This window comes from Suricata suricatta, chromosome 13, assembly GCF_006229205.1.
Source record: "Suricata suricatta isolate VVHF042 chromosome 13, meerkat_22Aug2017_6uvM2_HiC, whole genome shotgun sequence".
Lineage (NCBI taxonomy): Eukaryota > Metazoa > Chordata > Mammalia > Carnivora > Herpestidae > Suricata > Suricata suricatta.
In genome coordinates, this window is record NC_043712.1 from 78720021 (window position 1) to 78735878 (window position 15858).

Sequence of the window (15858 nt, forward strand, 5' to 3'; positions counted from 1 at the left end):
CTCTCTCTCTCTCTCTCTCTCTCTCTCTCTCTCTCTCAAAATAAATAAATAAACTTAAAAAAATAAAATAAACAGAAGCTTGCTATCTGGAATACTAAGAGAATGCCTACAAATTGTAAGAAAAAGGTACACAACTCACTAGAAAAATAGGCAAAATAAACAGGCATATTGCACAAGGTGAAATGCAAGTGGTCATAGAACATGTGATAAGAGGCTCGATTTAATTTGCAACTAGAGAAATGCAACTAAAACCTCAAGTAAATGCCATTTCAGAATTATCAGATTGGCAAGAAGTAAAATCTGACATTAGCATGTTGGGGGCACTCAACACCGGTAGGAGTTGTGTAGTCTACACTGCTAGGAGCTGTGTAGATTAGCGCAGCCAGCTGGGAAGCAGTTTCTCCTGATTAAGTAGCGCGAACCTATTGTACAAACCAGCAATTCGCATGTTAGACACGCAACGCAGATATTCTTTCCCAGGGGCACCTGGGCACTTGTACAAAAAAATATTTTTGCAGCATTGTCATAGTCACCAACTCAAATATTCATCATTAAAACCTGCCTGCTTGTTTTTTCATAGAGAATTTTTGTTATGTGTTCAATACTTTTGAGGGGGTGGTCTCTAGTTTTAAAATAGTTATTTAAAAATTTTTTTAATATTTATTTATTTTGTAGATAGAGATAGAGCATGAGTGGGAGAGGGGCAGAGAGAGAGAGAGAGTGGGAGACACAGAATCTGAAGCAGGCTCCAGGCTCTGGGCTGTCAGCATAGAACCCGATGCGGGGCTCGAACCCACGAACTGCAAGATCATGACTTGAGCCGAAGTCGGACGCTCAACCCGCTGAGCCACGCAGGCGCCCCAAGATTGGTTTTAAACTAAATTCTTTTACCGAGTATTTATTTGCTTATTTAATCCAGATATATTTGTTGAGTACGGTAGGCAGTGGGGGTGCAAACTGGAAAAGCAACTATTCTTGAGGAGATAGACATAAAAACACGACGTTAGGTTCAGCGTGATAAATTTTGCTAGGGCATATATAGAGTGAGCAGCCCAGAAGCACCCGTAACAGTGGCTGGAGTAGGAGGAGCAAAGAGAAGGCATTTGCCCAGCTGACAGTTAAAACGAGCCCAGTATTGCTAGTTTGAAACAAAAAATGTGATAAAATGACAAGGTTATATGGTTACTTTATCCTTAAGATGGCACTATAAACTCACAGTTCCTTTGTAGAGAAAGAATACATTAAAAGTAAATGCAATTTATATTAAAAAAAAAAAACCCACTCAAACCTTTTAGTATAAACTAGAATGGCTCTTATGTATCAGACACAAAGCGCTTATAGGTATTATTTTCATTTCATCTTTACAACAACCTTAAGAAGACAAGGAGTCTCTACTTCTCTCTCTCCTAAGAATACGGATCAGAGAGGGTGTAAGTGACTTGCCCCCAGTCCCAACGTCAGTAAATGGCAAGGCCAGGATTTAGCAGAGACACCCTGAATCCAGAAACCCTGCGCTCAATCACTCTGCTGTATCAGTCTGTAAAGTAATTCACATGTAGAGAATGCGGCATTAGAATGATTACTTATGAAAACCCGCCCCACCCCCTGCCCCAAGTTCTAGTTCAATCACCCTGGAAAACACGTCTCTTACAAGGGAATAAGAAGGAAGAGAGCCCGTCTCCGCCCCGAGTCACAGAAGACATCCGGGCACCCGGAACGTTGCATTAATGTGTCGCAGTTGGTTCTCACCTCTGCCTGGGTTGCAGCGGGAGGCTGGCCCTGCCCTTCCTGGTCAGATGCTCCTCCGGGACCTCCCCGTGGCACCTGGGCATATGACCTCATTGAATTTAGAGCTCCAAGTTGTGCAGGTCGGTTTGGACCTCTGTTTTCCTCATTAGTCTGTGAGCATCTTCATAAACGCTATGCTTGACAAAATGCCTGAAGCATAGATTTCTCACCAAATCTCTGCTGAACCTTTTCTTCTTCCACATTAAACCAGACTTTCTTTCAGAGGTATTGTTTTCTCCTTCACTTCCTTCTACACACAAATAATCTCCAACCCACACAGCAAATTGTAGGAGAGAAAGCAATCTGTGTGGAGAAAGGTTTGTCTTTGAAGCACTTGTTTAGAGAAGAGTAAAAATAAATGCAAATACTGAGTGCTACCTATGAGCAAGTATGCTTTCCCCTAGGGCATTTCTAAACCTGAGGAAACTACACTGTGCTAACTAGCCTCTCCTATTTTCATCCAGGTGAAGGATAGTTAAAAGGTATGCCAAGGGCAACCTGGGTGGGAATGGAAACATCCAAAATCTGAATCCTCCAAAAGGAACATAAGTGAGGAAGTTAAATTAATCCACTCACCTTCTACCTCCTCTCTTCTGAATGAATTTCAGGTTGTTTCTTAGCAACAACTGGTAACAATTACTTCTTTTCTTTTTTAAAAAAAATTATTTTTAGTGTTCATTTAGTTTTGAGAGAGAGACACAGTACGAGCAAGGGAGGGAGGGCAGAGAGAGAGAGGGAGACACAGTATCTGAAACAAGCTCCAGGCTCAGTGCTGGCAGCACAGAGCCCGATGTGGGGCTCGAACTCATGAACTATGAGATCGTGACCTGAGCCAAAGTTGGATGCTACCAGCTGAGCCACCCAGGCGGCCCACTTTCCTTTCTTCCCTAGGTTAATAACTACTTGCCAACCTCCATCTTTTCTCTCCCCAATTCCCAAAGCTGGTGGCCTAAGTAGTATTTCTACTTTGGCAACTTTTGGGGCAATTTTGGCAGCTAATAAATCCTCTGGAGTGAGAGAAACCAGGAACCTTTGTTTGAAGTTTAAATTGGTAGTGGGGATGGAATCCACCGGAGGGCTGGCAGGCTCAGGACACAGCCAAAGACCAGGGTGCAGGCTTGGCAGTGAAACATACCCTGATTCAACCCCAAGCCCTACACTAGCTGCTGAGCTTGGACAAATTCAGTTTCCCTATTTATAAAACGGAAATATCACTAGACCGACTTCATGAGTCGTTATCAAGATTAAATGAGTGAATTCATGTAAAGCTCTTTGAGAAATGTCTGAAGATAGAAAAATTCAATAAATGTTCGCTCTGATTATTACTATGGATTTATGTAATCTATAAGCAAGGAGGCTGGGTGAATGACTTCATTCAATCCCTGTGTATGAGTCCTCGCTATGCGCCAGGTACTGTGTTAGGTCTCAGAGACGCAATTTTCATTTCTTTATTCAGCAAATATAACTAAGCTCTGGACAGGAATAATAGGTTGAGGAGATTATAAGGTCTAGTATATGGCTCAGTTGCTTCACACCTTGAAATCTTCCTTTCTCAATGTTGCAGCTTTATTTAGGGATTAATAAATAATATTAGTTAATTAATTAAACCATCACAAATAGAAAGGATGTGATTTGCAAAATTTTGCTTTACTATAGACGTTTATTTTCTCCATAAACCTCAGGATGTTAATTTTGTACAGTTGTGAATTTTTGTTTTCTAAGAAATGCGGTCTTCAGGGAAGTATACTACTCTTTAAGGATTAATGTAAGAATTTTGACATTTTTGCAAGTAATCTCTATGCCCAATGTGGGGCTCAAACTCACAACCTTGAGATCAAGGATCACATGCTCTATTGACTGAGCCAGACAGCCAGGCACCTGAAGAGTCTTGACATTCTTGAGTGAGAACCACCCAGCTCTATGAGGACCATGGATTTTGGCCGTAGAAAGCAGGAGGAGGTGTGAGCTTTGGGGTCAGAGAGACCTGACTCTACTCTTCCACTTAAATAATGTGTTCACTCTTCTGAGTCTTGGTTTCCTTCTCTGTAAAAAGGGATAATAATATCTCCATTTTGGGAGATGTTGGAAGGATTAAATTCACTCATTCATTCAACATGTATTTCTATACTGAACATGTGCTATGAACATTCTTCTCGGTACTGAGAACCAAAAGTAAACAAAACATGCAAGAATTCCTACCCTCAGAGTGTTTACATTCTAATAGGATAAGCTTTGGGGAAAACTTAAGTTAGCTTACGTAAAATAAAACACTTTAAAAAATTAATTCGTGAGGCTCAGTCCGTTAAGTGTCCGACTTGATTATGGTTCAGGGCATGATCCTTTGGTTCAGGAGTCCGAGCCCCACATCAGGGCTCTGCGCCGACAATGGGAAGCCTGCTTGGGATTCTCTCTCTCTCTTTCTCTCCCTCTCTCTCTTTCTGCTCCTCCTCCACTCTCTCAAAAATAAATAAATAAAAATTTTAAAAACTAAATAAAAATCAATTCTTGTATCAATGTATGCAGTGCTATGTCACTAATCGAAGGCATAAGAACTTGACTGTGCCAGAGCAGAAATTCAAATTAAAATCTGCAGTTGCGTGCCAAAGATACTCTGAACAAGGAAAATAATGCAGAAATGAGCTCACTGCTAGGAAAAAGACTTTCAAATTACCTTTTATTAGGTAATCTTACAACAGCTGTTTGGGTATACAAATACCTATGTACAAGTTTCTAAACATGTAAATAAAAAGCAGCAGTTTAGTATGTCTGCTTGAATTCACACTACTCAAATCCTTACCAAAACATTTATTATAAAAATCAGTAAAATTGCTTAACACATCCTAAAAATTTTCAGGTGTGTGTACATAAACATTTTCAAGCTTGCTTCACAAAAAATGAGTGCAATTTCTAATCCGTGTGTTCATAGTGACTTTCAAAAGTAGTTCCAAGGGGGGGGGTAGAAAGTAGCCTTGCTTTGTAACACAGCATTAATTAATACTGACTTACCTCGAACATTCATGAAAGATCCTTTATTATCACATACGGTAAAAATATTGAACAATTAATACTCCATTTCTATGAATAAAACATAGAAAATAAGATTTTACTCTCTTAGACTAACTTGTTACCATGAAAAACTGCATTCATTCTGCCGATACTGACACCTCACGTTATTACTTTAAAAAGAGCTACAATCCTTGAAATTCAAAAAGAAACCCCCAAGACATCTCCCAATACATTCACTGAATGCAGATTTAAATGACACATCTCATTTTGATTGTGCCCTTCATTTGCATACTTTAAAATGACTGCAATATAGTACATTTGTATTTTTAACTGGAACCAAAATTAAGATGAATGATCTACGCAAAATCAATAGCCTGTATTTCTGTTAACAGTTGTCATACGCAAAAAGAAAAAAATTTAAAAACAAAAACAAAAACACCAAAAAGCCCTGAGTCAGTATTTTTTTTTGCAAAAGTAATGAAAAAGAATACTGTGCTGTGAAGTCATTTTATAATTTACGAAATGGTTAAGCCTGTCCAGTATTCATTTGTTTTGTGTTCGTTTTGATTGAAGAGAGGTAAGGCTCTTGTTGAGTTTATCCAATTCAGATCATTTCTTAAAACTCAATTTCATTTAAATCCTCAGAATATCCTGACGATTGTTCTGTGAGATCTTCCGTTTCTGCCAGGAAAGATAAATGGAAAATAGGGAATAATAGTTTTCTCTATTTTTATGATAGAAAAATTCTTAATTTGCATTCTTATGATTTGAGACGATTGCAAAATCCTTTTCCAATCAAGCTGATACAATTGGGGAAAATACCGCTACCTGAACAGGGTCCTGCTTGGAATTTAACGTCATCAATGGCAATGTCACTTCTTATTGACACTCCCCGAATGGCTTCGAAAGTTACCTGTAAAGTAATGAAGTTTGAATTTAGAAATGGAGTCACCTTGGGGCGCCTGATTGGCTCAATCAGTTAAGCGACCAACTTCAGCTCAGGTCATGAACTTGCGGTTTGAGAGTTTGAGCGCTGCGTTGGGCTCTGTGCTGACAGCTCAGAGCCTGGAGCCTGCTTCCGATTCTGTCTGTCTCTCTCTCTCTCTCAAAAGTAAATAAACATAAAAAAAAATTTAGAAATGGAGTCATCTTGATAAAACAATACTCTGTCAGGGGCAGATCCCTGTTGTGTGGATCTGGAAGCTGAGACTTTTTCAGCCTCCTTTAAGGAAAAGAATACAAAATCACAAATTCAAATTTAGGTACAAAAGAAAGTACTTATTTGGAATTTTAAAGGGAATTCACAACAAATTACTAGAGTCTTGAAGATTAGGTCGCTTCTGAGAGCTCTTTAGGCCATTTGCCAGAAATGCTTGCCTAGACATGCTTCCTGGTGGTGACCTGGTTTACCCTCCCCACCTCGAATATTCTAGACCCAGCACTCACGCGGCCTATGAAAGTCATGGGCCCAGAAGTTTAAGTTTCCTTAGGCTCTCTATAATCTACAGTGATGCGTAATCATTAAGTTTACCAAAAAGACAATGGTTCAAATGTGTCAAATATCATAACAACCAAAGACAGCCCAGGAGAAGAGAACCACTTTCATAACTTTAGATCTTGAGAAGAAAATAATTGATCAAATATTCAGGTTCTAGGGAAAATGGCTTATATTCCCAGCTCTGAAGCTGCTCCAACAATGGTTAATAAACCACTGAATACTCCAGGGAGGTTTGTGGGTAATGAAAATTATCCAGAAGACACATTTGCTCCACTCATTTTATGAGCAAACGACTCCCCGTTGGACTAGTTTATGACTTAAATTAAATTGAGGAATATAAAGTGGATAATTAATAAGCATATGAAACTATCTTGAAATTAATGACTCAAAGAAGCTTTAATGACAGAAATGGGCAAAATAACATTATTAAAAATTCTAAGGACACAATCCCAAACAAGAATCCAAATAAATGGTTAGAAGAGGGGAAAAAATGTCCTAACATGTCTAGTTAGGAGGACATATGAGTGTAGTTAATAACCATTTTGGTTTTCTGGACATCAATAAAATTTGGTTTTTGACCACCCAGTATGCAATGGAAGTTTAATAAATAACGGATAAACCTGATGGAATTATATTGTGTTTGGGCCAAATGCTTGATTTCGTACAACTTTCTCCTCTGGATTTCCCCTTTTGTCCTGTAGATACACACATTCTATTAGTAAATAATTGTGGTTATTTATGACTTAGATAGGAATTTATTTTTTTCCTTCAATTTAAGTGTATGATTTTTCCAAATGTCTACTAAGTTGTTAGGGCATAAATACTAAGTTGTTTGTTTTATTTATTTTTTAATTTTGTTTTATTTATTTTTGATACTGAGAGAGACAGAGCATGAGAGGGGGAAGGGCAGAGAGAGAAGGAGACACAGAACTGGAAGCAGGCTCCAGGCTCTGAGCTAGCTGTCAGCACAGAGCCCGATGCGGGGCTGGAACCCACGACCGTGAGATCTGACCTGAGCCGAAGCCGGAGGCTTAACCGACTGAGCCACCCAGGCGCCCCAATACTAAGTTGTTTGGACCCAACGACTTAAAAAATGAAACTCTTAAGTATTACTTTTGGTCTAGGAGCACCAGGAAAAACATTAATGAGATTAATGAACAAGAAAATTTGGAAACATGGTCTTAAATGAGTACCTAGCACGTAATAATACCTACTAAATGTTAGGCAGTATAACGAACAATATGAACGATATAAATATTTCGATGAGCTAAGAACCTAACACTTTATTTCTTTCAATGGCATCAAAACAAAAGAACCCAGGGAGGAAAGTGGAGAGAGCACAGGAGGCAATATCATGCGAGGAATCCAAAGGAAATCAAATCACTTTGGGTTTTTAATCAAGAGTAAGTCAGGTACAGCTTAGCACTTTATTAAACCCTTAGGAAGGAGCATGATTAAAATTTTGCCACTTGATTCATTTTTCCTACAAGAATGATAGGATGACTGGAATGTCCTCAGGAGGCCACCCACTCATGCCCCATAGAGGATGAGTCTCCAACAGCAGCGGTACTCTAGCACTCTGAGAGTCACCCTGCCCGCCCACCCCCACCAAGGATGCATCCATCTACCTCTCCAGCTTTGTTCTTTTTCCTGAACTTCAGTCTTATATCCTATGCTTACCTGAGAAACCCACGTGGATGTCTACCAGACACACAAAACTTAGCAAGTCCGAAACACTCACTTGTTAATTTCCCTCCCATGCACAATGCCCTCGCACCTCCAGATGGGCTCCATCGGAAGCCTTCCTCTTCTCAGGAAACGGTAACTCTATCCCGGCGGTTATTCAGGCCAAAACTTGTGAGTCATCTTGATGCCCCTTTCTCTCCAGCCCCACATCCCACACATAAGAAGTCCTGGGGGCTTCTGATGTGTCTCACCCCTGCTACTCACTCCTCCTGCCATAGCAGAAGTAGCCACTGCAGGGGCCCCCGAAGTCTCCTTGCCCCCCTATAGTCTACTCTCCACATAGTAGCTGGAGTGATCATTTAAAAATATAAATCCAGATCACATTACCTTAAAGCCATCTGATGGTTCCTCACTGCCTCTGGAATCAATTTCAAACCCTACCATGATGTTCAAGGCCTTCCACGATTATGCCCTGATAGTTTTTTGATCCCAATACCAGTTCTACTTGACCTATTCTTTTCCATTGCACTTATTATTATTAATTTTTATTTTTTTTTTGAGAGAGAGACAGCGCAAGCAGGTTAGAAGCAAAGAGCGAGAGGGAGACACAGAAGCTGAAGCAGGCTTCAGGCTCTGAGCTGTCAGTACAGAGCCCGATGCGGGGCTCGAACTCGTGAACTGTGAGATCATGCCCTGAGCTGAAGTTGGACGGTTAACTGAGCCACCCACGCGCTCCCCACAGCACTTATTATTGTGTACTTAAGAGGACATTATACATCTCTGGTTTGCTTTTCCCACGTCTCCCTGACTCAAGTGTCAAATCTACAAGAGGAGGGGCTTTAATGTCATGTTTATTGCTGTATCCTCAGCACTTAGAATAGCCGGCGGTCAATGGATATTTATTAAAATGAGATATTTTGGCCTCATACTCTAGGAACTCAGTCTTGGATGCCAATGTAACTATTGAGAATACTGGGGTTGCCATGGTGATGTGAATCAGAGACCAGAGATATTTGGGAGAGCATACATTTTTAGAAACAATAATATATTTTTATACTTTGAGATTTTAAAATTTATAAGACCCTTTTCCACACATAATCTCATTGGCCCTCTAACTCTGGTGATGTCAGCATGGTGGGAATTATTACCCCATTCTGAAAATGTGCACACACTCTCAGAGAGGATGAGATTTCCTTGAGATCACCCAGGGCTGTGGCACCCAGGAGTGTGAGTTTATTTTGGGTCTTCTTTTCTTCTTTCTCTTTTGAGTAGTGTTCCTGGAAACAAGCTGGAACTGACGCATGACTTGACCAGCGTACCGATGAAGGGAGCGACTGGGGAACGGTGCCTTAGAGACACATACTTTGGGACCAATCAGACCTGGACTGAATTCTCACTCTGCTACCTACCAGATGGACACTGAGTTTCTCCTTCTGTAAAGAGGGGCTCTAAGATCAACAGGAAGAACTCAGGGACAGTTCTTAGTGCTGTAAGTGCCTGGCTAGTAAAAGGTGGCCAATTTATTCATGTGGATTTGTCTGTGTCTCATTAGACACGAAGATGTTTTGGAGTAAACAGTTTCAGCCTGGTCTCCAGATAGTCATATGCGATTCCTGAGGGAATCACCAAGTTCAGGAGGCAATTCATCAGGGCAGATTCATGTCCGTTCCATTCTATGACAAAGGGAATGGTCTGGAGTCTTCTTTCTTATGAAGTTGTGAGCTAAAAGTCTCTGAGGCCAGGAGTGCCTGGGTGGCTCAGTCAGTTAAGTGTCGACTCTTGATTTCAACTCAGGTCGTGATCTCACGGTTTGAGAGTTTGAACCCCGAGTCGGGCTGTGTGTTGACAGTGCGGAGCCTTCTTAGGATTCTCTGCCTCCCCCTCTCACTGCCCTCCCCTCCTCACAAAATAAATAAAAATAAACTTTAAAAAATCTCTCAGGCCGTTCTGTACCCTTTGAACTTGAACTCCCCAAGATGATACCAACAGATGCCTAATATTTTTTAAAACCAAAAACCATTTCAAACAACCAGCTGCCCAGCAAGCCTAGCATATTCAAGACCTTGTACTCAACTCCCCGGGACTAGCCGCTGACAAGTCACCTGTTCCCCGGAGCTCTGTGCATGAGCATCATTCGGGAATCATAAAAAGCATCAATGCTCAGGCTGCACTTGAGAGACTCAGACCCACATGCTCTGGGATGGAGATTCTCCATCTTTACTATGCGTCTGAATCATCGGGAGGGCTTGTGACAACACAGATTTCCAGGCCCCTCCCGCAGAGTGTCTGGCTCAGTAGTTCCGAAGTGGGGCCTGAGAATGGGCATTTTAGGTAAATGTCATTTGAGGTGGATTTGCACTTCAAGCATTGCTGCTGGTCTCGGGACCGCACTTGGAGAACGTCCAAACAGGGTAGCAGTAGGACTGCCCTGCTACCAAACAAAATTAATCTACCACCTCAGGGTGATGATCAGGGATACTATTAAGTTCCTGAATGATCCGCTTTTCTTTGGCGGCAGATTTTAAAGCACCATCCAATGCATTTCTGGCGCTATCTGTAATTCTTTCCTAAACCTCAAGACAGTTTTATCCATGGCAGGATAATGGGCCACCCCTGGATAACGGCTCACTTCCCTTGGACCCCTGTTCTTTAGCAACGCACCGCCCTTGATGGCCCTGCAACCTGGCCCCCTGAGCCTCTGCAATTCCTTCCTATTTAGATCCGCAGAACGCTCAGTGTGGTTGTGCGATGCTAAAGTAAAGCCCTCGAACACCTCTTCCAGGAAGAGTTGGGCTTAGACCAAACAGACAGTGGTTAGAGCGGGGTGGGGGGGTGGGGTGCTGATCCAAGAGGTTGATCAGTCAGAAGCTAGGATGGGGAGCAAGTAGGACTTTTAGTGGAAGGTCGCAGCTGAGAATTCAACAGAGTGACATTGGTAATGTCAGGGTCTGTAGGTGATGGGCCCAGAGCCTTCGGCACCTTTGGCTCATGGTCGTCCGGTCAAGTCAATAGCTGTCAGGAGGGCCCTGCTCACCCCTAGACCGTTCTGGCCCACTCAGCCTCACCCATTGGCATTTGAAAGGCTCTTTCCTGCCCCTCCCTGCCCAGAGTCCCTCATAGTGTAGATGCTGTGGGATGGAGGTCTCCTCCAGCGCATGAGAAAACCCAGGGCAAGACTCCGGAATTAGGATCGGGACTCTCGGTTTCTTCCACATCCACGCAGACTGTGGACCATGCACTTTAAACAGAGGCTTGCGACCAAAGCCCTTGTGTGTGGGTAATGGAGAGGGAAGATGCAGCTGGAACAAATAATTAGGTAATACCAGGTTTAGAAGGAAAAGAGACTATTTGGGAGGCATGCAGGACACGGAGAATCCATTTGACCTTCAGAATGTGCCAAGACCAAAATAGCTACCCTTTCATCATTGAGTTGCACAAATCACTTTATGCGTAAATACCCAAAGCTTTTTCTCGCCGCCTAATCTCCCATTCGCTGCTTAGATTTAATCAATAGAGACTAGTTATGTTTACTCTTAAACACACACTGTCTTTATCTATGACCCTGAAGAAAGAACAGAACATTCTCGATGGTAGCAAGAAAAAGACAGAATGTCAAAAGCTCAAAGGGACATTTTCTCGTTTGGTTCTTCTTCCCTGTGGCTTACCTGGTGTTGTGTCTCACAGCCGTATTCAATCAGCGCCCGCAGCCAGGAAATGCTCTGTTCCCCTCTTCTTCGCCATAAGAGGGACTCTTCACTATCACCGACCCGCTTCAAATAAACACTCAGCAGGCCAGTCCCTGCTCCATACATGTGGTAGAAAAAGGTCAAGCAGTGCTTTCCGGTGACTCCTCTCAGAGGCCAGGACAAGAGATGTGCTTTCTGTCCATATACCATGTGGGAGGCCTCGATGTACATGTAGTACCCTGGAGAGCAAACATAAAGGCAGGTGTTATTATACGAGCCAGGGGCGCCTGGGGGCTCCGTTGGTTAAGCGTCCGACTTCAGCTCAGGTCATGATCGCACAGTTCATGAGTTCAAGCCCCGCATCAGGCTCTGTGCTGATGGCTCAGAGCCTGGAGCCTGCTTCGGATCCTGTGTCTCCCACTGTTTCTGCCCTCCCCACTCACACTCTGTCTCTCTGTCTCTCTCAAAAATAAATAAACATTAAAAAAACCATAACAACAACAACCACAAGGTATATTTTCTTCTTTCTCTTTTGAGTAGTGTTCCTGGAAACAAATTGGAATAAATGCATGACTTGACCACCATACTGATGAAGGTTATAATTTGGGGAGTGTGTATACTCCAAGAGGAATAAATATGCTACAAATTTTGACCCCTCAAAATATTTTATTTTCATTTAGTAATTTAAAATTCAGTTTTATATGGAGGATACAGTTAGTGTTATTGTTATAATGCTAGCAGTATGCCACTGATGGGGATTACCATAGAAGATCTAGCCTACTCATTCATCGATAATGTTCTGGAACTTCCAGACACTGGTTTAGGGGAGAGAGCATGGATTTTGTATTCAGGTGGGTCTGGGTTCAAGTCTTGATTCTAAGATTTGATCCTGGACTAAGGAATTATCTTCTCTGAAACTATATTCATCATTTTGAAATAAGGATTAAAACTACCTTTATATATAAACTGGACATAGCTACAAATCAGCCACAGCCCCCAAGAGATCTGATTAATGTTAAATGATTACCATCCAGCTCCTGAAATAAGGCAAAATATGAATAGTAACTTGGAGATGAATGCACCACTGATAAAATTCTGTATACCTGAGGCTCATTTTGTTTTATTTATTTTTGTTTATTTATTTATTTTCACAGAGAGAGAGAGAAACAGAGAGAGACAGCAAGCAGGGGAGAGACACAGAAAGGAGAGAATCCCAAGCAGGCTCTGCACTGAAAGTGCAGACTCTGGGCTTGAACTCACAATCCAGGAGATCATGACCTGAGCCGAAATGAAAAGTCAGATGTTTAACTGATTACATGCGCTGGCATGTATTTTTATTGTCTTCTTGGCTATTATTGATTTTCTGATACACGTGATGTAAAACATAATCTTGAGGAGCCAAGATGGCGGAGAGGAAGGGAGCTCTGTAAACTCGTCTGCCCCATCTATCGAACTGAGAAGGACATTACTCTCATCTGCAAGAGCAGAAAGAGAAAATACGGACTCCAGAAAGAAGAGAACCTCAAAGATACCTGAGTGAGTGAGTGCAAACTGTGGAGATTGGAAAACGGGCCAGCCTGAGATGGGAAGGGGAGGTGGGAGCCCCAGCCCAACACGGAGCAAGCACGTGGAGCCCGAGAGACAAAGGGAAGAGGCAGAGAGACTGTCTCTGGGAAAGAGATAAAGAATGTTTAACCACGCCTGGAGAGAGAAACTCTCACTTCATATATAACTGCTGGGTAGCCCAAATCCTGAACCCAGGTGTTGCAAGGGAAAGAACAGCTTCCAGCCCTGCGCCATCTTGGTGGGGAGTCAGCAGCCGCGGTGGCGGTGGCACCAGGGGCGCTCACTTCAACCTCGGTTTTGGGAGTGGGAGCACGCACCTCATTTCCATGGCGCATCCCGCCCCCAGCATTGGCCGCGCAAATCCTGAATCCCAGGTGCCAACAGGGAAAAAATAGGCCCCACCCCTATGCGATCCCAGCAGGGAGTTGGCGGCAATGGAGGCCTGGGCGCGCACTCAGGCTGCAGGAGCTCCCAGCTCATTTCCCCGCAGCGCCCTGTGCCTCGGGCAACAGCTGCACAAAGCCAAGAGGAACTCATCCCTCCCCCAACATGATCATGATCCTGGCTGGGGGATGGGATGACACAGTTGTGTCTGTGAGGGCATGTACTTCACCTCCTGCTGCGCACCTCACCTCAGGTGGCACACCTCGCCTCAGGCAGGGGCAGCCGAAATCCCTGCCTGAGCAAAGACAAACTGATCCCGCCCCCTAAGAAGCAAGCCACCAAAGCAAATACATCTCAGCTGTGGTAGCATAAAAGTGCATGGCTTGGAACTTTGAACAGAGGTGGGCCTGGAAAATACAACTTGGCTCAACTCCAGCACAAGTAGATCAGACTCATTAGAGTGGCCTACAATGCGTAGTTCCAGCGGAGCTGTGTGTGCCGCCATTCTACTCTTTGTAGACACCAATGGGGAGCCTCTGAGAGCAGCCTCCGAGACCTACCACACCAAACCACGCCTATCCACAAGGAGGAGCTGCTGCTTTTTTTTTCTTTTTCTTTTTTCTTCATTTTTTTCTTTTTTCTTCTTTTTTTGTACTTATTTTTTTAATTATTATTACCTTTTTTACTTACGTTTTCTTTTTAATTTTTACTCCATATTTTCCTTTCTCCGTTCTCCCCTTTTTTACCTTCTTGCAATCCAGATATATTCTCCTGTATCTCATCCTTACCTCTCCCCTCAATTGGTCACACACTTTTAGACTGTCCACTGTCCTTTGTTGTCTCTGACCCCCCCTTTACTATTTTTTTCTTCTTCTCTTCTTTTCGTCTCTTTCCTCTCCATTTTCTTTCTTTTTTTTCCCCCTTTTAATGTGTTTGTTTGTTTGACCTGCCTGTGCATTTGTGTGTTACTGTTCCCTCTGTGTATGTCTGTCTGTTTTCCTTCTTAGGGCTACACCAAGAAACAATCCAAAGTGTGCATGACAGCGAGTCCCAAATATTGCTGAGTAGGGAAATAAAATATTCAAAGGCACAACAAGAGAAACTGAGAGACACCATTAAAAGAATATTTCCTGAAACGACAGGCCCTGGACAGTCAATAAGCCTCCTTTAACAGAGAAATATTAACAGGTGCACAGTGCACAATGAGCTTTCTAAAGCTGACAAGAGACAGAAAACTAGCAAAAATGACAAAACGAAGGAACTCTCCCCTGAAGAACCTCCAGGAGGAAGTCACAGCCACAGAACTGCTCAAGGCAGATCTAGACAACATACCGGATCAAGAATTTAAAAAACTTCTCATAAAATTAATCGCTGGGGTTGAAAAAAGCATCAAAGAAGCAACTGAGCCAATTACTAGGCACTTTGAAAATAGGTGTGATGAGTTAAAGGCTATAGATGAGGTGAATAACAAAATGGAGATAGCCACCTCAAGGAGAGACGAGGCAGAGAGAAGAACAGGTGAATTAGAAGATATAGTTATAGCAAAAGAGGAAGCTGAAAAAAAGAGAGAGAAATTAATCCAGGAGCAGGAGAGGAGAATTCGTGATCTGAGTGATACAATCAAATGGAACAACATCCATATCATCAGAATTCCTGAAGAGGAAGACAGAGAGAAAGATCCTGAAGGGATACTAAACCAAATTATAACTGAGAAGTTCCCAAATCTGGGAAAAGAAATAGACATTCAAATTCAAGAGGCACAAAAAAAACCCCTTAAGACATAATTTCAATCGGCCTTCAGCACGACATATCATAGTGAAACTAGAAAAATATAAAGAGAGAATTCTGAAAGCAACTAGGGAGAAAAGGGCCCTTGCGTACAAAGGGAAACCTATGAGAGTGGTTACAGACCTATCTAATGAAACTTGGCAGGCCAGGAAGGAATGGCAGAATGTGATGAATAGAAAAAACATGGATCCAAGAATCCTTTATCCAGCAAGCCTGTCATTCGAAATAGGAGGAGAGATAAAAGTGTTCCCAAATAATCAAAAATTGAGAGAATTCATGACCACCAAACCAGTCTACAGGAAATCCTAAGAGGGACTCTATAAGGGAAATGTTGCAAAGAATACAAGGTGCCAGAGACACCACTATAAACATGAATTCTAGGGAGAACACAATGACTTAAAACCACATTTTTCAATAATAACACTGAATGTAAATGGACTGAATGCTCCAACCAAA

The 15858-nt window shown here is 42.3% G+C and overlaps 1 protein-coding gene across 2 annotated transcripts in view; it reads right to left on the reverse strand.

Annotated features, from left to right (window-relative positions):
* Positions 1-4445: 4445 nt before the first annotated feature.
* The window catches only part of MAMDC2 (MAM domain containing 2), a 152936-nt gene continuing 141523 nt past the window's right edge, over positions 4446-15858 (reverse strand). The window contains exons 12-14 of one of the 2 annotated variants that reach the window (XM_029920793.1): positions 11644-11903; positions 5623-5707; positions 4446-5475 (exon numbers count right to left, since the gene is read on the reverse strand). In XM_029920793.1, coding sequence (XP_029776653.1) covers positions 5411-5475; positions 5623-5707; positions 11644-11903 — 410 coding nt within the window. In that variant the 3' untranslated portion in view covers positions 4446-5410. Of the gene's footprint in view, positions 5476-5622; positions 5708-11643; positions 11904-15858 lie in introns of those variants that run through there. The other variant, XM_029920794.1, reaches the window with a different exon arrangement.